The sequence below is a fragment of the Microplitis mediator genome, chromosome 4, assembly GCF_029852145.1.
Source record: "Microplitis mediator isolate UGA2020A chromosome 4, iyMicMedi2.1, whole genome shotgun sequence".
NCBI classification, from domain to species: Eukaryota; Metazoa; Arthropoda; class Insecta; order Hymenoptera; family Braconidae; genus Microplitis; species Microplitis mediator.
Window position 1 is genome coordinate 7383874 of NC_079972.1, and position 26005 is coordinate 7409878.

A 26005-nucleotide genomic window follows, 5' to 3' on the forward strand; every position below is an offset into this window, starting at 1 on the left:
CATATTGATATAAATTACTAATATAAATTCCAGGGAAACCACCTGGTGGGTCTGAAAATCAGTAAATAGCTCTTTCCCTAAAGAATAGCTATAGGTTTATACCTATAAGTATAAACGCCAGAGGGTTGCACCTACCCCACCGTGTTTATCCAATCACAGCAATGTTCGTATTTTGACTCCACCAATCGCATCGCTATCTACTCTGTCTCGTTTGGTTCTCCACAATAATACTACATACTGGTTTGTGAGTTCTTGCTGTCGTGTGCCGAAAAAAAAGAGACAAAAAGGAAAGAAAAAAATTCTCACCCATACCTCCGTGTGTAGTGTAGTATAGTGTAGTGTAGTGTAATAGTTTGCTAAGCATTGGTTTATCCAGTCGAGTCGGGTAGTATTCACTAACTAACTTGGTGACTTGGTCACTCAGTGACCGTGCTTCGCGCCAATAACGAGCGTTTACAAGTAAAGACGCAGCTAAATCTCTACACATATATCGTAATCGGATATCATCTTACTACCTTGAGGTATCAAGAATCACTTGAGGATTTGCGGGAACAATTACACCAAGTTATTCTTGCATACTCGTCATTAAACTGCCAGTACACTTACAGTTGATAATAATTAATCTCGTGATTTATAATATGTACTATTATATGTTCGGATATTTATCATTAAGTAGACTACTTAATTAAACAGTCTATGAAGGTGGTTATTTAAAAACAATAATAATAATAATAATAATAATAATAATAATAATAATAACAATAATAACAATAATTAAATAATTTAATATTTAAATAAATAATGAATGAATTAATGAATTATGAGTTGATTTAAAACAAAAATATGTGTATTATATAAATTAGTTCAAACAAACTGTCAATAAATAGAATAGAATAAATAGTTTGTCTTATGTATTTAATGGGATAAAAGACTAATTAAGTACTGAGTGATATATTATTGTGAATTAAAGGTATAGTTTATGATAAAACGTGTTTTTAGTGATAATGTCCGAAAGTTCGGATCAATTGTCATCACCAAGTAGTGATTGTAATAGTCAAATGGGTCACAGAAGTACCGGATCAAGTCATACTGGATATAATAACATTATGTCTGGATTATCATTGAGCCTTCATCAGCAACAAGGTAATGGTATTAGTCCAAGTTCACGTTATACTCAAGAACAATCTAATTGTACAAATTCGGTTGATGTTTCAACGAGTAATATTAATGTAGGAAACTCATCAGTCAGTAATAATTCGACTAATTTTACATCCGAACAAATATCATGTATGTGTGAAGCTTTATCGCAGAGTCAAGATATTGAAAAATTAACCAGGTAAGATATTAATTTTTTTTTTTTTGTTATTTAAATTTAAACCGTAAAGTAATAAATTTAAAATGTCTTCAAATCTGTTTAAAGACTAAGTTAATATTAAGAAAAAAATTATTTAATGTAATAAAGTATTATAATAATGTACAGATTTCTTTGGTCTTTACCGCCGGGTGAATTATTACGTGGTGATGAAAGTGTACTTATGGCTCGTGCAGCAGTGGCTTTTCATCGTTGTGCTTTTCATGAGCTTTATTCAATCCTTGAAAGTCATCCATTCTCACCCCGACGGCATCCGGAGCTTCAACAAATGTGGTTTAAATCGCATTACAGTGAGGCTGAAAAAATTCGTGGTCGGGCTTTGGGTGCTGTTGATAAATATCGTCTTAGGAAAAAATACCCTCTGCCTAAAACAATTTGGGATGGTGAAGAGACAGTCTATTGTTTCAAAGAACGATCGAGAAATGCACTTAAAGAGTGTTATACCAGAAATAGGTATCCGACGCCAGATGAAAAAAAAAGTCTTGCTAAGAAGACTGGACTTACTCTCACTCAAGTGTCTAATTGGTTTAAAAATCGCCGACAACGTGATCGCACGCCGCAAGCAAGGCCGTAAGTTTTTTTTTTTTCTAATTTTTTAATTTCTATTTTTGTTCTGCAAATACAAAATATCTTTAATTTAATGTTATAGAATGTTTCATATTATATTTAATATCAATTTTGAATATTGCTTAAGAAAATTTAAAGAAAAAAATTAAACGGATAATTTAAGTTATGAAATATTATTCAAAAAATTTATTTCGTTGAACGAAGCACACGTGTTGAATCCTCAGGGGTCCTCGGAAATTTTCTTTGATGCAACAAGTGTCTTAACATGTGTCCATATTCCTAAATTTAATTATTTTTTGTGACAGAGCAAGTGTATAAAATAAATCATTTACATCGAACCTTTTTTTAACTTCCCGCTATGAAAATCGGGGATTTTCGAAAAATTCGGGAAGTTATTGTTTTCATCCCGATTTTCAAAAATCGAATTTTCACCAGATGTCGACGTTTTGAGGTCCTAGGAAGCTATTCTGACTGTTTTCAGAATTATGTTCGTGTGTGTGTGTGTGTGTGTGTGTGTGTGTGTGTGTGTGTGTGACTCAAAAGACCGACCGACAAAAAAGTTTTCGAATTTCAAATGAAAATTTGTTGGTTTCACATGTTTTAAGAACCCTCTCCAATAATCAGTTCGATAAACAACTCTCACGGAGAAAAAAATGTAGTATATTTTACTAAAAAATATGAGAATAATTACTAAATTTAGATAGTAATCTTGAAACGCTTATAATTTATATGAAAAATTCATAAACAGATAAGTATATTTTACAAGTCGTATAGTAACTTCTTAAACACTGATGTTGGAGAATTTACTATACTGTTTAGTACATTCTATATGTCATTTATGAATTTTTAAAAGCATAATTAGTAGTAACTGTAAGTCATTCAGTAATTTCTCATATACTGATTTTAGAGTACTTATTATATAGTATAGTAAAATTTATATGTCAAATATGAAGTATTGAAAATCTGATTATTAATAGTTACAACTCGTTTAGTATTTTCTTATATACTGGTTATGAACAATCTACTATATTGCATATTAATTTTTAGTTGTATTTAGTAATTTTCACTATTCAAGTATGAAATTAAATATAAATGCATGATGGAATTAAATATAAACTGCATTAGTAAACTTGATTATATATTTAGTAAATTTTACTATCTTAGAATGAAAATAAATAAAATTAAATTTTTAATAGCTTTTCAACTTTTGATTATTATTGCTATCATTTTATAATTATTGCGATTTATGTCATCTGTATTGGTGTCGGTGTCGATTTTTATTTTTAAGAAATCACTTTTTTTTTACCGAGATTCGAACCATGATCTCCCAGAGAGGAAAGTACGACGGGCCCAGGCTTGGCCCAAGTATGTAGAACCCTGGGCCAAGCTTGTAAGCCAGCCTTGGTAGAAGTCTGGAATGATAACACTAGGCCAGCCCTTGTTGCTAGACCTGGTCTATGCTTGGTTGCCAGACTTGGCCCATGTATCGTTGCCAGAGCTGGGCCCATACATCGACGAAACAAATAAATTTAATTTTAAAAAAATTATATTATTATTAACCTCGTAGAGTTCATGATCATTAACGTTTAAACTATCTAAGCGAGGTAAATGTTGTGAAAAAAACCCGGTGAAAATTCTGCTGGGCTCTGGGCGCGAACTGCTGTCCTTCTGATTTCTGGGTCTGAACGGTAGCTACTGAACAAACCTACTAGTGTTGAACTGACACATTTATACACAGTAAAAAAGGATTCGTCAAAATTAACACTTACCGTGTGTAAAACGATCGATTGACACTTATTTATATGTTACTTTAACATACGCCGTTTGTGTAGAAAAAGTTACACTCGTGTATGTTAAAAGTAACGTGTTATGAGTGTCAAAATCCTCGAAAACGTAACCTCAAAATTTGACACACTCATATGTTATTTGTAACACTTAAAGAGTGTTGAATTTGACATACGCTTTTGTGTTACTTGGACACTTCTCAAAAACATTTTTTACATTATTTAAAGTTTAAATCAATGAAACAATTGTTGATAATTGTTTCTTCAGCAGTGAAATAATAATAATCACGATAATATTAGTAATAAATAATAAAAATAATGATAATAAAAATAATGAAAATAAAAATTATAATAATAATAATAATAATAATAATAATAAAAAGAATATTATTATGTATTGTTCAATATATGTATATGTATATATATATATATATATATATATATATATATATATATATATATATATACGATCATTTATTATTATTTTCTTAAAATATTCTTAAAATTAATCCAATAAAATTTATGATACTAAAGTTAGCCGACGTCTCATAATTTTTTGACTTCTTTTTAAACAATAAATCATAAAAAAAAAAATACTTAAAAAAATTGCACCTGTAGATTTTTTAATTTTCTACATGTACATATTTTTAGTTTGTTTTTTTTTTTTTTGTAATTTATTTGTTGAAAAAAAAATCCAAAAATTACTAATTGTCTGCTATCTTCAGGATCATTAAAATTTTAGATTTGTTATTAATAAAAACATCCTTTTATTAGCTTTATATATAAATTTTTATTGAAAAAGCTTTTCTATTTTACATGAAGTAGTCTGTGACAATAACAAACTCTGTGTCACAAGTTTTATAAATTTCCCAGCTCTTGGTATAAGGTAACTCTACAATTTTAACAATAAAAATATCAGAGGTTTTGACAATCGAGTATCCCAAACATGATGTTGATCCCTAATGTGTTCCATGACTCATAAACTACTAATAAAAATAATTATTAAAATAATCATATTTTATCAACATTAATTTAAAAGTTTAGGTTATGTATTTTAAAAATGATTATAAACAAAAGTTTAATTTTACTTACTTTGTCATGTACAAACTCTTAATGTTTTTAGTTGAACTTGATTTCCACAATTTATTAATTTAATTGACACTAAACTATCTGCATAATAATTCAAATTAAAATTATAAAATAAAATGAATAATTAAAAATGCCGGCCGACCATTACAACAGTGTGGGTACACAATGGGTAGCACGTCGTACTTCCCGCGTAAAAACAACAGAGGCAATGTCTTTAACACATGACTGGATGTAAATTCAACACCCTCTGTGCGTTATTTAAACGAATCTACACTTCTTGTATGTTGAATTTACACACAAGAAGTGTCATTTTTACTTGAAATTTTCCGAGAATTCTTTTGTGATGGTCGAGATTATTTTTAACATATTTTGTGTGTTGATTTGACAGTAACATATAAAAAGTGTTACTTTCGTCTAAAATAACATTTTTGTGTGTTAAAAAATCAATCGATTACGACTGTTGAAACAAGATAAATATTCTATGTTAAATTGACACACCAAAGTCTCAAAAATTCAACACTCAGAATTTTAACATACGCTTTTTTTTACACTTTGACGATTCGTTTTTTACTGTGTATGATCTACTTCTTACACTATAGGTATAGCCAAAATTGGGTAATCCTACCTTGGCCCAAGCCTGGGTTGCCATTAAATGGCCTAGGCTAGGTTACCCAGTCTTGGCCCAAGCCTGAGTCGCCATTGAATGGCCAAGGCTAGGTTATCTAGTTTTGACCCAAGCTCGGGTAATCATTGTAATGGCCAGAGGTAGGTTACCCAGTCCTGGCCCAGACTCGGGTAATGATTGGGATAGCCAGGACTGAGTACCCAACCTTGAGCCAAGCATGGACCAATATAGGTGTGTCAAAGCTAGGTTCTCCAGTGCTGGACCAAGTAGAGCCCCGTCGTTCAACTTTGGCAGCTTCTGCATGGGCTCCTGCGCGCGAGTCTTTTCCTATGTCTGACAGCTCGATGTCTCTTTTGAACAAAAGTATCTGAACTTGTAATACATATTCGTATATGCTATCCCCACCAAATTTTAAATTTATTTATACATAGTAGAATTTACTATACAGTTGATAAAAAAATATAATCGTGTTAGCAAAAAATACATTACGCATAATAATTTTTAATATTTTTGTATGGTAACAAATACTATATTGTATTAGAAAATATACTTTCTTAAATTTGTATTTATTGAAAATACTTATAGTGAAATTTACTGTACAGATAGTAAAAAATATAATCGTGTTAGCAAAAAATAGATTACCCATAATTATTTTTGATATCTTCTTATGTAATAATTGCCGACCAGTAAATTTTACTAAATGTTTTGTAATAATTCAAGTACAGAATGTATTTACTCATATCTGTTAGTCAATTTTACTAAAACATCGTAATTGTCACTATATTTTTTTCTCCGTGTAGCTGATACTTTGAATTAATTTTTGTATTTTTTTTATAATAGTGTGCGCACATCACTCAGTCAGGTTCCGCACAGTAATCAGTGTGGTGCTGTACCACTATCGAGCATTTTCATCCAGCACCGTACTGAGTCAGGTGCAGAACACTAACTCTAGTCGGGTTCCAATCTTTCCGTGTTTGTTAAATCAACAAATTTATATATGAGATTCGAAAACAAAAAAAAAGTCGCTTTGTTAGGGTCACCCCCTTTTAAGAAAAAAATTTTTTACGACGGGACCTGTCTTGACACAAAATTGGGCTATCGAGTCATGGTTTGCTAGTATTGGCCCAAGAGTTAGCCAATCCTTGACTACCGAGCCTTGGTTTGCTAGTCTCGGCCGACAAGTCAATTTTCTATCAAATTTGTTCGATATCGCTAATAATTTTTTTTATTTGAATTCAAATAACTTTAAGCAGTAAATATCATGATTTTGTTATTTTAAAATTTCACACACCATACAATTATAAGACAGCTAAATAACAAATGGTACTTAAAAACCTCCGGCTTCTATGTGAATAGCCTCATAGCCTAGTGGATACGAGACTTGCCTAGCAGCCATGAAGGACCAGGTTCGAGACCCAGCAAATGCAAAAAAATTATTTCCATTTCGATTATTTCTGATTTCTCTATGTCTGAAATTTACCTCCATATCTTATCATTACGCACATTATTACCGATATAATTTTTTTTCTTTTTTTTTCAATTCATTTTTCATAAGTACAGGTGCTTTATTATTTAGCAATAGCCTTGGTACAATACTGGCACTCGATATTGGGCCGAAACTTAGATGTAGTCTAGGCACATTACTGACAGTCGATATTGGGCCAGGATAGCGTGTCAGGCCTGGCATGAAGTTATCATCTCGATATTCAAACGAGCTTGGGCCAGGCTTGAATGTCTAGCTTGGCCCAGAATTAGCAAGTATTGGGCCAAGCCTTAACTAGACCTGGGCCTGTCATCACTTCCTACAAGAGCTATAGTGTGTGTGGACATGAACGCTCTATAACTTTTTAACTAATCAATCGATTTGGATGGTTTTTGCAGCAATCGAAAGAGCTTGTTATAGCAATTAACGTTCCTATAAATTCCAGATCATTCGATCGAATAGACTCTGAAATAATTAAGAAATAAGAAAAAAATTAGTTTTTTATAGTTTTTTTGAAACTTTTTAAAAATACCTCAATCGATTTCAAAATCTAATTAGTTCTAGAATTTAATAAAATGCGTCGACTGCCGCAAGAACCATCTCAATCGGTTATTTTGTTCGAAGGATATCGTCGTTAAAAAAATTTAGAAAAATTGTTTTTTTCTAATAAATTCAAAATCACTGAATTGATTTAACCCAAATATTTTTTAGCGTCAAAGACTGAAAAACTTCGTCAGTTGCCACCTCCAATTTCAAAATCGGTTGATTAGTTCGTAAGATATCGGCGATGAAAAATTTCAAAAATAACTTTTCTTTATTTTTTCCGGATAACGCGATATGTAATTCATCATATGTTCCAAAACATATCGGCTCTTTGCCTTCATAGTGTTTGCTAGATAAATTATTGCAATCGGTTCGTTAGCTTAAATAATATTACCAACACAAATTTTAAAAAATCACTGATTCTGAGACTTTACTCCGTATGTTTAGTATATTAACTTGCTGGTTTAACATTAAGTTCATGATCTCTCCATCTTGATCATTTCTATTAATTTCTATTTAAAAAAATTACACTTATCAAGCAAAATCGTAAAAAAATTTATAAAAAATGATTTTGGTTGATTATTTTTAATTTTTCGAATTTTTTGAGATAAATACGAAACGTAACTTTTTTTGAGCTCGAACATATATTGACAATAATTTTTTTGAGCTCCTCGAGCTCGAAAACAGCGGGATGTTTTATGGCTGGCCCGCAGGATCAACCGTTTTTCAGTTTTTTTTTTTTAAATTATTTTTATCAAATTAGTTGTATCTAATTTATTCTAAGTATTAGTTTTTTTAGATAGCTTACTTGGAACTTTATCACATAAATCATTTATATAAAATTTATAGAGGACTTGTGTGTATGAATTTAAAATGAAAAAGAAAAATGTAAATTATAAAATATTTATGAATGAAATTTGTTGATAATTTTTTAATCAGAATTTTTTAATCGTAGTCGAGTTTACATCCGATGACGATTATATCACTGCGCTTTATTTTTTTTTATCGATTGCTTTGAAATATGAGAAGAAAAGCTGTCGCGCTTAGATAATATTAAACGCGTGTAAATGTCAGTTGTTTGGAAGACAAAGTTAAGTTACGCATCATGTTAAATATTTACACAGTCACCGGAACTATTAAAAATGCTTATAGAATTACGACGTTCTTTTGTCTTGATAATTTTTCATTAATTATTTTGTCACATGAACGTAGTTTCATCCACATATACGTACTTACTTTAATATACCATACCAAATTTCCATGGACTACACATTTACCAGACTAGGAGTATGTAAAAAGAAGCACACAGAGGATGAAAATATTAATGGTGTGTTGTTATGTCTACAACACGGTTCGTGGTCATGGCCCTATACTTTGCCGAACGAAATTCATTTCACCTCGCTGCCGTCGGGCTTAAGATTAAGAAGAAAGACGAATAAGCAGTTTATAAATTAAAACAGAGTATTTCTTAAAACTTGTAGCAAAAAAAAAAAATGAATATTTTCTATCTGTAAAAACGTTCTGACCAGGTTAAAACCACCTCCTCGACGTCATGAAGGACCTAGGAAAAGGAAATGCGACGCCCCATTACCGTTTTATGACGTGGATTCAGTTACATATCTCGTTTCACCACTGAGCTGTTCGCACTACCAATAGTTTACTATACAAAGACCAACTCTGAGCCACAGACTAGTTTTTAAACGTATTCGTTTCCTATATATGTGAAGGGATGAAGGCGAGAGTGATTTAATAGAAAAGGATAAACAATTGTCATGAATTCAGGGTAGGATTAATTTTAAACAAGGACAAAATACACAGTTGAAGATTTCTTGAGAGGGAAGGGGGTTCGAATCAACTAATCATAAAACATAATCTTGTATGATTTTACTTACTGTAAAAATTATTATTTGTTTATATCATATCAATGAATTAGCTTGTTTTTAATTACACACCTCAAGCGCGAAAGCGCTAAGGGTGTTTTATGATCGCTCTAAATTTTTTGACTCATTCACTCACATTAAATTATCTCTAGACTTTGTCGATTACACTGACATGGGTCAAATTTTATACCAGCACAAAGACAATTTATTAAAGAATAATTTCGACCCAATATTAAGTCGATTAATTATTCTATTAATTAAATATAAATTATTTTAATCCCAGTGACACGAGTTGTCAATTATCGTGTATGGAACTTAGTAAACCAAATAACTTTCGATGGACACAATTAATCGGCATAACTTTTTTTTTTATTATCTTTGTATTTTTGATTACAAGAACCCTATTGAATATTACTCTTTAAATCCTTTTAGTTTAATTGTAATTATTGAAATTGTAGAACTGATTTTTCACGAAACATTTGGCTGCCATTTGTATTTTTACTATTTTTATTATTACAAAAGTAAATTTATATTTTTCTTTTTTTCTCCCCATCAACTTACTGGCTGCAGCACTAGCGTAAAACAGTAAGATTAAAAAAAAAAGAGCGACATCTACAACAAAAATGCGGAATATTTAGAAAAAATTGAATAAAAATTCATAATAAAAAAAAAATAAATAAATAAATAAAAGTAATGATTAAAAATAAAATGAGCGATTGAGGTCTGCAATTTTGGATTTTCCAACATTTTTTTTTTGTCATTGTATTTTTTTATAAATTAATAAAATAATAAAAATTCGACGTTTTAGACGTCATTTTATGAGTGGTTAGAAATCAAATGCAAATTAACTAACGTAAAAAAAAAAAAATAAAATAAAATAATAAGGTATATTCATGCTATACCTTTTTCTAATTTTTTTTTTTACTTCTCTTTGTTTTATTTATCGTACTGCGGAGTTAAGACTTCTTAGAATGCTGGCGGTTGGTACGAAGACTCAAAAATACATGTGTATGTGCATGTGAGTAAGTGTATAAATGAAATAGGGACTAGAAGCTAATTGTCTTCCTACGGGATACTAGTATAGTAAGAACCCACATTTTTCTTTTACAGTATTAAATACAATAGAAACCATAAGATTTCCGAGGACACGTGTGATACATTTTCGTAAGTTTTCCATTTAGTTATGGTACGACGAATATTTATTGCGCTTTTGTCGGACTTTTAACACACACATGTTGATTTTAAAACTTTTTTTTTTATTTTTTTGGCAAATACAGTTGACTTGAAATGTTTTCTTTTTTTTTATTTTATAGAGATATGCTTTCACTCAATTGTCAGAATAACAATGGTAATATCAGTGGTGGCAATAATACTGGTAACACAGGTAGTGGTCATCAGCCTCTTCAGTCACTGGAGTCTGGTAGTCCTAATTTAGCCAATTCACCTATTTCAACAATGGGTATGTCACCAGTTGGAATGAACCCCTGCAGCCCGATGGGTTTAAGTCCAATGGGTCCGCATCATCATAGCTATACTTCACCCGTAACACCATCATCGATACACTCTGCGCACCCTTCTAATGGAGGACTCAGTCCGATGAATGATGTGAAATCATTATCTTATGGACGAAACATCTATGATAGTGGTAAAAATAATTTATTCTTAATAACTTCTGTTATGGGATTAATCTTTTTTATGGGAATCTCTCTTATCGATTTCAATAAAAGTTCTTTTTTTTGTCTAATTCTCATACCACACATGAGTTGTTGTGGCTAATTTTAGATCGACATAACATTATTGTTGAATAATTTCAATTTTGGTATGAGGAATTCGAAAATTTAAGTCATTTTTCCGTGAGATGTTCAATTTTTTCGTTTTAAACAATTTAATTATTTAAGTTGCTCTAGTAGACGAACCATTCACTTTATTTCAAAGCTTAAGCCTAGATATGTTTATTATTCTATAATGAATAAATTTTGGAATAACAATTATTCTCAAATTTCAATTATTTATTGAGCTATTTAAAAAATCGAGTTGAATAATGACTACTAGTGTGGTCTCCTTCACTCACTTACTCACCTTCTCTGTCGGTCCTTTGACCTCCAACACGGAAAAAAATTCTAATTAAATTTACGATAATAATATCGTAATTTGTCCTATTGATTATTGTAGTGGTGGACTAGACTTTTACAATCGTAATTTTTACGATGTAGCGTTGGAAATTTCATTTAAGAAATAATACTTCAGACAAGCAATACGAAGTCTTAAGCTCTTCAATATAAATTACGATGTGAATATCGTAAAATTTGAAGAGAAATTTTAAATAAAAGAATAAAATGATAATCGTTCGGACGTTGGATTCGAACCCAAGTCCTTCTAAGTGCGAAGTGTCCGACGCCTTGGACCACTCGGCCACCGAAGAGCCTACATTTTATATGGTTTTTGAGGTTCATATAAACGATTTGAATAAACATTCATAAGTCATGAGAGCGCCTCTTGCGGAGGACGCAGTTAATATTTAAAAATTATGATACAATATCGTAATATTTATTGCTTACTTTGTATTATAACAGAGGCAGCACTGTAATATTTATTTTACTCAAAAGTACATAGAAAGATAAATATAGGAATAACTATAGTTTTTGAATTGTAATTTTTATTTCTATTATTTTTACGATGTTAAACTGTAATTTTTTGAGTAATATTTAATCCTAAAAGTCTTTGTTAAAATTACGATGTTAAATAGTAAAAAATATAACCTACATAGTAAATTTTGAAATAAAATATTTTTAAATTGACGCTAATAAAAGTCTAGTCCACGATTACGATATTAACATCGTAAATTTTGTTAGAATTTTCTTTCCGTGAACTATGCCCGGTTTATACTCATTATTAAAAGTTAAAAAAATAACGTCAGTCTCAACGTAAAGTTTAACAAATATCTTGAGATTGTCGAAAAGTTTTCCAGACATACAGTAAGAAATTTTTAAAAAATCTAATAACTAAAAAATAACGTTCGTTTAAAATTTCGAGGATCATTAGTTATCAACAAATTTATTATTTAAAATAATCATGTTGTACATTAGGGTGCACCGTTTGAAACGAACATTTTTTTTTTTTTTCGATCTCCAATGAAAATCTTGTTCTACATGCTAAAATAAAAATTCAGTCCAATTTTGAGTTCTTAATATCATTTTTGAGAACTGGAACAGCGTCGTTGACGTTTTTCCATGCTAAAAGCGTGTGAATCTTGATTTTTTTTTTTTTTTGTTATTGAATAAAACACGGAAAAAACATTCTAATTAAATTTACGATAATAATATCGTAATTTGTTCTATTGATTATTGTAGTGGTGGAATAGACTTTCAAAATCATACACGGAGAAAAATGAAGGTGAAAATTCCATCAAATTTTATGTGAAAATCCATAAATTTTTATTATGCTAGCCGACTAAACTTGAAACCGTATGATATTCCAATATTTTATGTTATACGTGTTGCTACTAATTGTATTGAAGCATAATAAAATTTCGATTCGGCCGACAAAAATTTCTTTCTTGAACATAATACATTTCGCATTGAGCATAATAAAAATTGTAAAGTATTTTACAGTTATAATAACTGACACGACAAAAATTGTGTCGCTAGGATGCAATATTCACCGTCTTATGATAACAAAATGTACCACGAGCATAATAAAAATTGTTTCAATTATTTTACTTATACGATCACAATTATTTAAAAATTTATTAAAAAAAATAATAATTTTCATTTTTGTTCTTTTACTCTTTAAATTAACTTTTATAAAAATTATATTACTAATCTAAAAAATTTATATAGACTCTTTGGAAAATTTATGATACTAACATAATAAATTTAACGAGACTTATCTTTACTTTGTAAATTCAATATTGCACGAATCGTTAAATTAATTTTTGATATATATTGTCAACTAATTACCAATACCAATGCTGCTAAAAAAAAATAAAAAAAAAAAATAAAAAATACAGTGTTTTGTGTTGATATTCTCATATGTTTCTATCAATTATCTTTAATACTCTTATATGTATATACCAAAACCGTATAGTATAAATATTAAATGAAATTGATAGAAACATATGAGAATATCAACACAAAACACTGTATTTTTTATTTTATATTAATTTTATATTTTTTTAGCAGCATTGGTATTGGTAATTAGTTGACAATATATTTGAAAAATTAATTTCACGATTCGTACAATATTGAATTTACAGAGCAAAGAAAAGTCTCGTTAAAATTATTATATTAATATTATAAATTTTACAAAAAGTCTTATAACTACTCATCCAACTTGATAAACATTTATAAGGATATAATATAAAATATATAAAAATACATCTACTTTTCCATAAAATTAAAATCCATACGGTTTACATTTATTACATACAATGATACATCAAATAGTTTTTTATTTTATTAAAACAAAAAAAAATATAATGTATTCTTATTCGTAAGAGTGTAATTCATGATCAAACGTAAAAATAGTTATGCAAACAAATCTCATAAGCATAATAATATTAAAATCAATAAAAATAAAGATTATCACAATCACACAACCCCATAAAACTCAACTGAATAATTGACACTTGCTAAATAAAATAGATGCTTCTTGAATAAATTCCCGCGGAGTACTTATCAGAAAAATAACCCAATAAATCCGAACATTCAGAACGAAAGATTATTTTGTTTAAACACCGTTGTAAAAATTACTCAAAGACAAACAAAAATTATTGTCATGGAATTATAAATAGCTGTATTTCAATGAAATTTTATTAAATGGGTGTAAAGACTGTTATTAATTTTTTAAACTTTAATGATTTTCTAGAAGTGTTGTTCCTCAACTGAGTAAATATCAGTTCAAATTTCACAAATTTTATTACGCTGGCACGAGAAATTTTGCATTACTGATAAAGTAGAATTTCTACTGATCATATAATGAAACTTATCAACTGACAAAACTAAAACTTTTAAAATTTTAAGAATTTTTATTATGCTAGCTTTAGAATTTTCAATTGAATCAATGTTCGAGAATTTATACCCAGTAAATAATAACAAAAATTGAAGTAAATATAAATATCATGATAAAACCTGTAAATTTTGTTTATCTATTGTGGCAATTATTATTTTTAGTTCTTAGTAATTTTTGTGTGATCAAAAATCATAAAATTTATATAAAATTTTACACAGGAGTTTAAAATGTGACGAATTTATTTCGAATTTAATACTGTTTAAAATAAATATTTTTATGCTGAATATAATTTTTGATACAAAATTGTAAAAAATTTACAAATCCATAATTAAAAAACTATAATACACTGGTCACAGAAATTAAGGGATAGAAAAAAAATCCGAAATTTTTAGGTGATTTTCAACATGCTGTAACTCGGTGAAAAATGGTCGTATAAAAAAACTAAAAAAAGCATATTGTAGCCTCAAGTTTCTAGTTTTCAGATCTGGACCTCAAAATTTTTTATCATGTACGGTTCCGGAGTAATCGTAAGAAAACCAACGAAAAAAAAATTTTCTAAAGTTTTGCTGGTCTTTCAATACCTCTATGGGCGACAATAAATTTTTTTGAATAATCCGACTGTCTGACTTTTCTCGGAAATTTTATGCCCTTTAATTTGGTGGCCTTAAAAAGTCTCTACGACGATTTGACGCCGAGTTATCATTGATCAAAGCAAAAAAGTCCATTTTGGCTTTGATAATCAATAACTCCGGATGTATTGGTCGTACAGAGAATGGAAGCACGGTTTTGACAACTGGAAAACATTCTCTATAAGGCAAAATTAGTGGCATTTGATAGAAAAATTTTTTTTAAAGCGATATTGTTTGGTAAAAAACAGGTCAAAATTCACAAATTTAAGGATATTCGGAAATCTTGCTATAACTTTGAATATAACGGATGAACAAAGGATATCTTCGACTTTTTTTCAACCTCAAAGTGTCCTGAAAAAACCCTGAAAATTTCAAATCGCTGCGATTTTTCTTTCTTAGTGCCCCGAAGCTTTAAATTTATCGATTTTGTCAAAAATCACCATAATTGGTAGTTTCTCGGTTTTTGTTCATTCTTTCGATTTGAAAATGGTTTTTTTACCGATAATCTTCATTTCTTTGATCAAAAAGATCGATTATCGAAAAAAATTAAAAAAAAAAAAATTTTGAAATAGTATATTACACACCGAGGGAAGTAAAGTAAGAAATGTCTCAGATCACATGTAATTGTTGGCCGAGGCGAAGCCGAGGTCAACAAACATGTGATCTGAGGCTTTCTTATTTACTTCCCGAGGAGTGTATACTATTTTTCTCCTCGACGGAGGCGGGAAGCGGCAACTTCGTTTTGCACAGCGGGACGAAAGTTGACGCTTTCCGCCCGGAGGTGAGAAAAAAATTTTTTTTTTTTTCAAAATTTTTTTTTTGTTGTATCTGCAATGATTTATCATTGTCAAAAAAAATTCCTAAAATTTTTTTTACCGCTGTAACTGCATCTGCTTCAAATGTCAACTTAACAAACATACCCTTTGGGTAAAATAAATTTTCGGAATTTTTTTTGACATTGATAAATCATTGCAGATACAACAAAAAAAAAAGTTTTGAAAAAAAAAAATTTTTGAAAAAAAAAATTTTGAAAATAAAAAAAATTTTTTGTTTTTCAATTTTTTTCGATAATCGATCTTTTTGATCAGAGAAATGAAGATTATCGGTAAAAAAACCATTTTCAAATCGAAAAAATGAACAAAAACCGAGAAACTACCAATTATGGTGATTTTTGACAAAATCGATAAATTTAAAGCTTCGGGGCACTAAGAAAGAAAAATCGCAGCGATTTGAAATTTTCAGGGTTTTTTCAGGACACTTTGAGGTTGAAAAAAAGTCGAAGATATCCTTTGTTCATCCGTTATATTCAAAGTTATAGCAAGATTTCCGAATATCCTTAAATTTGTGAATTTTGACCTGTTTTTTACCAAACAATATCGCTTTAAAAAAAATTTTTCTATCAAATGCCACTAATTTTGCCTTATAGAGAATGTTTTCCAGTTTTCAAAACCGTGCTTCCATTCTCTGTACGACCAATACATCCGGAGTTATTGATTATCAAAGCCAAAATGGACTTTTTTGCTTTGATCAATGATAACTCGGCGTCAAATCGTCGTAGAGACTTTTTAAGGCCACCAAATTAAAGGGCATAAAATTTCCGAGAAAAGTCAGACAGTCGGATTATTCAAAAAAATTTATTGTCGCCCATAGAGGTATTGAAAGACCAGCAAAACTTTAGAAAATTTTTTTTTCGTTGGTTTTCTTACGATTACTCCGGAACCGTACATGATAAAAAATTTTGAGGTCCAGATCTGAAAACTAGAAACTTGAGGCTACAATATGCTTTTTTTAGTTTTTTTATACGACCATTTTTCACCGAGTTACAGCATGTTGAAAATCACCTAAAAATTTCGGATTTTTTTTCTATCCCTTAATTTCTGTGACCAGTGTATATAACACATAATAATTTTTATTTACATTTCGATTAATAGCAAACGTTTATCAAAACTTTACTCTCAATTTATAAAATTTCAAGATTTATTTTGATATTACTTTCATAGCATAACATATTTTATATTTGTTGGTTATTAAAAATCAAAGACTTCAAAAATCATTATGCTACTCTATAATTTTTTTTGCGTAACTATGACTTTCTACTAATTTTTCATAGAAATTATCATAATTTATGATTTTCTAAACAGATCTAGTAAAAATCGAAAATCAGACAGTATTTTTCCGTTTATGTTGAGCTTCATTTCTCTCCGTGTAATTTTTACCACGTAGCGTTGGAAATTTCATTTAAGAAACGATACTTCCCGTATGAAAATAACATATATGGTCAAATTATATGTAAAAATATATGATAAATATCAGAAAATATATGTGGCGAATTTAACTACATTTTCTAATATATTTTTTTTTATATATAAAAATATAATACTCATCATATACGAGTCCGTATATGTTGAGCATGTATAAAATATATATGTCAATCATATACAAAAAATATATTTTTATCATATATGAAAATATATTTTCTTTTCATATACGGAAACTATATTTTTATCATACATAAAAATATATATTTCTATCATCCCATACAGATGCTGCCAGAGTTGAACAACGGGCCCCTACTTGGCCCAGCACTGGGGAACCTAGCTTTGGCACACCTATATTGACCCAGGCTTGGGCCAGGACTGGGTAACCTAGCTTTGGTCGTCCAATGGCAAGCCAGGCTTGGGCCAGGACTGGGTAACCTAGCCTTGGCCGTTACAATGATTACCCGGGCTTGGGCCAAGACTGGGTAACCTAGTCTTGGCCGTCCAATGGCAACCCAGACTTAGGCCAAGACTGGGTAACCTAGCCTTGGCCATTCAATGGCAAGCCAGGCTTGGGCCAGGACTGGGTAACCTAGCCTTGGCCGTTACAATGATTACCCGGGCTTGGGCCAAGGTAGGATTACCCAAGTTTGGATATACCCATGGTTTATACAAGTAGATCATATAAATGTACCAGTTCAACGTTAGTAGGTTCGTCAAGTAGCTACCGTTCGGACCCAGTAATCAGAAGGACGGCAGTTCGCGCCCAGAGTCCAGCAGAATTTCCACCGAGTTTTTTTCACATCATTTACCTCCCTTAAATAATTAAAACGTTAATGATCATGAATTCTACGAGGTTAATAATAATAAATTTTTTTTAATTAAATTTATTCGTTTCCTGGAAGCCTGGGCCAGGTCTGGCAACCAAGCATGGGCCAGGTCTGGTAACCAAGCATGGGCCAGGTCTGGCAACCAGGCTTGGCCCGAGATTATCATTCCAGGCTTCTACCAAAGCTGGGCCAAGACTGGCTTACAAGCCTGGCCCAAGGTTCTACAAAGTTGGGCCAAGTCTGGGCCAAGCTTGGGCCCGTGGTACTTTCCTCTCTGGGATAGACGAAAAATATATTCTGATCATATATAAAAACATATATTTATTAGGGTGGCCAAAAAAAACCGACTATTTATTTTTTTCGAGTCTCTAATGAAAATTTGTTGGTTTAAGATGTTTTAAGACGCCTCTCCAAAAATCAGCTCGATAAAAAATTTTCAATAGGTCGCTCACGAATTTTGAAAATATCAAAAATCATCAATTCGGATTTTTTTTTTCTAAATTTCTTCTTTCTCGTGGAAGCTGTAGTTTATATTTATGAAATCATGACTACGCTGAAAATTTCAGCTCAAAATTAAAATGTTTAAACGTCGCTCAAGAATTTTGAATGTTTCCGAGTACTGTCTCTTGGACGTTTTCGAGCGACCCTTGAATGTTAATAATAAACCTTCTCAATTTTTTTACCATCAATTTGTATCATAATGAATAAAAATACAACCCGAGAAATAGAAATAATAAGTTATTTACATACTTTTTTATTTTTTAATTCATTTTTTAGGTTTTTTTGCTTATTCAAAACTTACCCAATTTTATTGTTTAAGACTGTCCTGTATATTTTTGGTTATGTAAAAGTTATATTTAAGTGAAATGACAGTAATTGAGTTATAAAAAAATGCAAAAACTAATTCAAAGTATAAGTTACATATTATCAGTTAATATTCAAAATTCTTGATCGCCGTTTAAATATTTAAATATTGGACTGAAATTTTCAGCATAGTCATAATTTTACAGATATAACATATTGCTGCCACGAGCAAGAAAAAATTCAGAAACAAAAAATCCGAATTTCGATCATTTTTGATATTTTCAAAATTCGTGAGCGACCTCTTGAAAATTTTTTATCGAGCTGATTTTTGGAGAGGCTTCTTAAAACATCTTAAACCAAAAAATTTTCATTAGAGACTCGAAAAAAAGAATAGTCGGTTTTTTTGGGCCACCCTAATATTTATATTGTGTATGGAAAAGAAAACTTTTTTTATTCGTAAGACCAACTCCAATTAAATCAGATCTAAATTTTAATATACTCTTTAAATTGCTGTTAAAATTTTCAAAATTAGTTATTTGATGCGAATATGCATACCCATATACATATACATTCATCGAATAAAATATATGCTTAAATATAGTAAAGAAAATATATGGTGCCATATATAATATAAATTATATGCTACCATATATTTCGTTTCATGTAAGAATTTTATATTTTGTAAATATAAAAGGAAAAAATTTGGAAAATCCAAAAGTGCACGACTCGTAATGCTCATTTATTATGAAATAATAAGAACAATAAAAAAATGGCGGGAAGTGCAAATAAATTTAAAATATATACAAATTCTCTTTCATTAAAACTTGTCATGTTTTTTTATTTTTTTATTATATTAGTATTTTTTTTTTTTTTTGTAATTATAAAAGAACTTATTCAAAATATCTCGGTTAATAACAAAAAAAAAAAATATATGTAAATAAAAAAAAAAATAAAAAAAAATTGAATTGAAAAAATTCAGGCTTACCAATTAGCAAAAAAAACAGCTGTACTAGGACGGTAATGCGCAAGCGCCCCTGGTGGAATAAATGTACGTATAATATATAGATATATCCCCATCCATGTTAATTTTACATAGATATATATAGATATAGTTATGCAGCCTTTTTTATTCTTTCATTAATTGTAATTAAACGACACTGAGTTATCTAGTCATTCGCAATAGGGGACCTACAAATCGTTCAAAGAATTAAAAAAAAAAAAATTTGATTCAATTATTGGATTTTTTCGCAAGTTATCATGTATACGGGATCCGTACTTGACGGACAGGAAATTTTTGAAACTATTTTGATGTTTTTTCCGTTTTTATTGAACTAAATAAATTTTTGAAAAGTATGGAACTAATCTTAATTCCGTGAACTAACAAGGGTATAATAACTGAACCCGACTAGAAATTTTTAGGTGCACCCACTTGGGAACCAATTGGGTTGCCCAATGGGGACCCTATATTGGGATGTTATCCCAATTGGGTAAGACCTACGTAATCTCAAACGTGCGATCCCTATTAAAAAAAATCTGTCTATCGGTTGACCCTGCGGGCCAGCCCTAAAACTTCCCGCTGTTTTCGAGCTCCTTGATCTCTAAAACATTGTTGTGAATTCATTTTCGAGCTCTTCGAGCTCGAAGATACCTTTGTTTCCCTTTTTTATGAGCTTTTCAAGCCCAACAGGGTTACGTTTTATGTTAAAGTTTTAAAATTTAGAATCTAAAATAAGAAATGAATGAGCATTTTTTATATTTGTTCACAATTATGTTCAATAATTAGCTCAAAAATAAGTATTTACGTGATACGTTGTATTTATATCGTGTAAGTATATCCTGGTACGAGCGAACATATGACGATTTTTAGGCAATCACTTCCAATCACTCATGTAGAGAAGAACATATTAGTTTTGAGTAATTATGTTTAGTAATTATGATGTTATTCAATGAAAAAAGCAGATATTGATTTAACATTTATTATTCCGTCGACGATATCTCTCGAACGGATTATCCGATTAAGACGGTTGAGGTGGCCATCGGCGCGTTTTATTGGGGTCTAGAGCTGATAATATTTTGGGAATAATTGGCTTAGTCGTTTCGACGATATTTGCAAAAAACCGTTTTCTACTGTTTCTTTCGTCGACGATATTTTTTGAATGGATTATCTGGTTGAGACGTTCTTGGTGGCAATCGAAAGCTTGTATCGAGTTCTAGAGCTGATTAGATTTCGGAATTTTTCGATCCAACAGTTTTCACAATATCAAAAAAAAAAAAACGAAAAAAAAAATTTTTTTTTCGCATTTCTTGAATATTTCAGAGTTTTTTTGGCCAAATGGTCTAAAATTTTTTTGAAAATCAAAGTTCAGAAAATATCTTTCGAATGCCGCAAGAACCATTAAAATCGGTTCATTCATCAAAAAGATATGATAAGTTTTTACATCCACACACACAAAAACACACACACACACACACACACACATACACACACACACACACACACACACACACACACACACACACACACACACACAAACACATACATACATACATACATACATACATACATACATACATACATACATACATATGATGAAAACCCGGTTTTTGAAAATCGGGGTAAAACCAATAACTTCCCGAATTTTTTGAAAATCGTCGATTTTCTCAGCGGGAAGTTAAAAATATTGAATTGCAAAAAAAAATCAATTAATTTTAATTAGATCCGAAATGTAATCTATTGTATTAGAAGCGTTACTTAAAGGAATAATATATGATTTTGACTGATGAAAAAATCCCGATGACTGCTGGGCTCGAACCTGCATCCTGCCGAACCAAAGTCTTTGATGCTATTAGGTGATTTTTGCGTTGGGATATCCCAATAAGTTCCCAACTGGGTCCCGATGTGGCAAAACCAATGAAAGTTATTTATTTTTGCATTGGGCCATCCCAACGAGTTCCCAATCCCGACTAGAATTTCTTCCTGATTTGCCTGAAGTACCATAAGGACCTTATCGGGTTAATATAAGGTTTGCCTTATTAGGGCAAACCTGACGAGTTCCTGATCAGGACCTTATCTGGATATCCTTATTCAAAAAAAGTTATCCCATCTCTTTAAATATTTCATTTACAGGCTAAAAATTAAAAAAAGTACAAAAGACTATTATATAAAAATCACGTCAATCATTGTAGCACAGATTTTTTACTTTTTCATCAGTTATTCTTTGACATCATATTGAATATTATATTTACACTTTCAAGATCACTTGTGTATGTTAGCCCAGTGGATAGCATCGAGGACTTTGAATCGAAAGGACGCAGGTTCGAGCCCAGCAGTTATCGGGATTTTTTCATCAATAAAAAATATGTTTACTTCCTTTAATTAATGCTCTCAATACAATAGATAACATTCTCGATAGAATTAAAATTCTCTTATTTTTTTTTTTGCAATTTAATATTTTTTTAAAAATAATTACTGATAAGGTAATCCTGATAAGGATTTGATGAGGATATCCTGGTAAGGACCTGATAAGGCAATCCTGATAAGGACGTGATGAGGATATCCTGGTTAGGTCCTGACAAGGCAATCCCGATAAAGACCTCATGGGTCTTAAGCGTTACATCCATATCAGGATCCTCGTCAGGATACCCTGATCGGGTACCTTATTTGAAATAAGGTTAACCCGATAAGGACCTCGTCAGGCCCTTATGAAAAATTCTAGTCGGGAATTGGGTCCCGATGTGGCAAAACCAGTCAGAGTTATTTATTTTGCATTGGGCTATCCCAACGAGTTCCCAATTGGGTCCCACTTAGGAAAAACTGATGCTGGGTAGGTGATTGTTGCGTTAGGATATCCCAACAAGTTCCCGATCAGGTTCTGACTGGGATAGCCCGACTGGGCATGCCACAGCAATTTCCAATTGGGGCCCAATACAGGTATTGGGACAATTTCTAGTCGGGAAATAGTCGCCGAAGTGAGGCGAAAAAAATTTTTCGATCGTAAAGCACGAGTCGTGCAATATATCAACACAATATATTATAAGGTAAATGTAAATGTACATATAGCTTAATATAAAAAACATATAAGTAATATATATGAATTCATATATTTACTACTGTATATAATTTCATATTAAATCGGCGAAAATCCCTACATGACCTTTTATAAAATACAATGTAAGATATCATATATGTTTTTGTTGCAAACATATATGATTTTATATATTTTAACCATATATTGTTTTTTCATACGGGTTCAGACAAATAATACGAAGTCTTAAGCTCTTTAATATAAATTACGATGTGAATATCGTAAAATTTGAAGAGATATTTTAAATAAAAGAATACAATAATAATCGTTCGAACGTTGGATTCGAACCCAAGTACTTTCGAGTGCGAAGTGTCCGACGCCTTGGATCACTCGGCCACCGAAGTGCCTACACTTTACATAGTTTTTAAGGTCCATATAAACGATTTGAATAAACATTCATAAGTCATTTGAGCGCGTCTTGCGGGAGACGACGTTAATATTTAAAAATTACGATACAACATCGTAATTTTTAAAGCTTACATCGTATTATAGCAGAGGCAGCACTGTAATATTTATTTTACTCAGAAGTACATAGAAAGATAAATATAGGAATAACTATAGATTTTGAATTGTAATTTTTATTTCTTTTTTTTTACGATGTTAAATTGTAATTTTGAAGTAATTTTAAATCCTAAAAGTCTTTGTTAAAATAACGATGTTAAATAGTAAAAAATATAACCCACATCGTAAATTTTGAAATAAGATATTTTAAAATTGACGCTAATAAAAGTCTAGTCCACGATTACGATATTAACATCGTAAATTTTGCTAGAATTTTCTTTCCGTGTATTAACGTATCTTATTGGTTCAAAGTTTTATTTAAAGAGAACTGTATGCTCTTTGAAAAAGCCTGTATGTGCTTAGCAGTACTTTTAACTACAGTCAGCGTGGAAGCTAGGGTTTTTGGAAAAAAACAAATTTTTTTTTGGTATTCAAAAATTGAAAGTATGCCTGAAAATAAAAATTTTGGTGCCAATCCGAGCTCTTAATAATAATATTAAGGTTTGCCTCAATCCATTTTTCTATTTTCCATTCGAATAACACGGGAAAAAAATTTTTTTTTTTTAGAATTTTCTAGCTTACCAACCACTCAACGGATTTTTATGCGCAATGAAACTTTGTGTAGGAAATTGAACGCTCTACAAAAAAAGTCTCTTATCATTTTTTGATAAATCCCACTGTTTAAAAGTTATTTAAGTTTCAAATCAAATTTATAGTAAATTTTGAGATCTTTTCACTTTCTGGCGAAAATATCAGTCTTATTACAAAATGTCATAGAAACTTTTTTGTAGGTAATTTTATTCCTTACAAATTATTGCGAATAAAATTTTTCGAAATTCCGCATTGTTTTCAATTTATTTTCATTTCAATGTCAAGCTCTTAAAATTAATCAGAAATCTATTTTTTTAAGATCTTGACATTGAAATGGTAATAACTTGAAACCAACGCAAAATTTCGAGAAAATTAATCCGTAATAATTTGTAACGAATAATATTATCTACAAAAAATGACCTGTGATATTTTTTGATAAGATTGATAGTTTCGCCGGAAAAGTAAAAAAATCTCAAAATTTACTATAAATTTGACTTGAAGCTTAAATAACTTTTGAACAGTGGGATTTATTAAAAAATGATAAGAGACTTTTTTTGTAGAAAGTTCAATTTCCTACAAAAAAATTTGTTGTGCATAAAAATCCGTTGATTGGTTTATGAGCTGGAAAATTCTAAAAAAAAAAAATTTTTTTTCCCGTGTTATTTAAATGGAAAATAGAAAAATGGATTGAGGCAAACCTTAATATTATTATTAAGAGCTCGGAATGGTACCAAAATTTTGATTTTTAGTTATACTTTCAAATTTTGGATACCATGAAAAAAAAAAATTGTTTTTTATTTTGAAACACCCTAGTGGAAGCGTTGAAAGTCTAATTTCAAATGGAATTGGTGGTTTTTTGTTGTTAACGATTCATTTAAAAAAAAAAAGCTTACGACACTTTTAGCGGGAAATTTAGTCACCTACAAAAAAATCAGTTTAAGATGAGTCTCTAAAATCAATATTTGAAGAGATATATGAACTTTAAGAAATTAGAATTCAAAAGTTTAGCTAAATTCCAAGATTCAATGCTACAAAATATTTTCAGTTATTAACTTATGGTAATTATTGATTCATATATGTTTGTGTAAAATATAACGCCGTGACTATTCGCCCGATCTACGGGTTTACGGGAAGCTTTCCCGTAAACGACCCGTGGATTGATTAAATTTAGTTCAAGCTTTCAGATCTCCGGGAAAATTTCCCGTACTTCTCGAAAATTTTACGTTTACATATAAATAAATTCTCTGAAAAAAAATATGTGATGGTTGTTATACACATTGAAAATTTAAATACAAAATTGATTTAAACTTTCTTTTTTTTTGTTTCGAGTGTCAATGTTGTCAGTAATTTACTGTTTTGAATTAATTCTCTATTATCTTGCATTCATATTTTTGATTTTCACTAAGAAAATTGAAAATTTTTGAAAATCGTTCAGTTATTAACAATTAATTCGTTTCAGTCCGATTTTCGGATATTGATATTTTAACAAATACCTGAATCAATTTTAACCTTTTTTAGTGTAACTCCATATATTTATATACACAAATATTTTACACGTAAAAAAATAATCACTAGCTGTCACCGATTTTTCTCTGTAGCTGCAAGTGAAAAATCTCAACTAACTAGCGATTAATGATCTTTAGGTGTTATCGATTATCGCCTGTAATGATAGCTAGTGATTATCGTTTCCCGCGTGGGCGCGCATGTGCGTGTGTGCGTGTGTGTACACTGAGAGAAAAAAAAATTTTTTTCAAGTATTTTTTTTACTTATTTCTGTGAATACTTAGAACAAGAAATTTTTCCTAAATTGAAGTATAATATTTCTTATTTTTAGCAACTATTGCTTCGATCTAGTAATATATTACTAGAATCATAAGTTACTTGTAACAAGCAATTATTTCTTGAATTAAGTTCCCGATGAAAAAAGATTTTGTCTAATCACATATGATCATGC

The 26005-nt window shown here is 30.3% G+C and overlaps 1 protein-coding gene across 2 annotated transcripts in view; it reads left to right on the top strand.

The window, feature by feature from the left end:
* Window positions 1-764: 764 nt before the first annotated feature.
* The window catches only part of LOC130666773 (homeobox protein SIX2-like), a 28960-nt gene continuing 3719 nt past the window's right edge, over window positions 765-26005 (top strand). Inside the window, exons 1-4 of one of the 2 annotated variants that reach the window (XM_057468031.1) lie at window positions 765-1143; window positions 1234-1336; window positions 1481-1942; window positions 10657-10988. In XM_057468031.1, coding sequence (XP_057324014.1) covers window positions 1005-1143; window positions 1234-1336; window positions 1481-1942; window positions 10657-10988 — 1036 coding nt within the window. In that variant the 5' untranslated portion in view covers window positions 765-1004. Of the gene's footprint in view, window positions 1337-1480; window positions 1943-10656; window positions 10989-26005 lie in introns of both variants that reach the window. The other variant, XM_057468030.1, reaches the window with a different exon arrangement.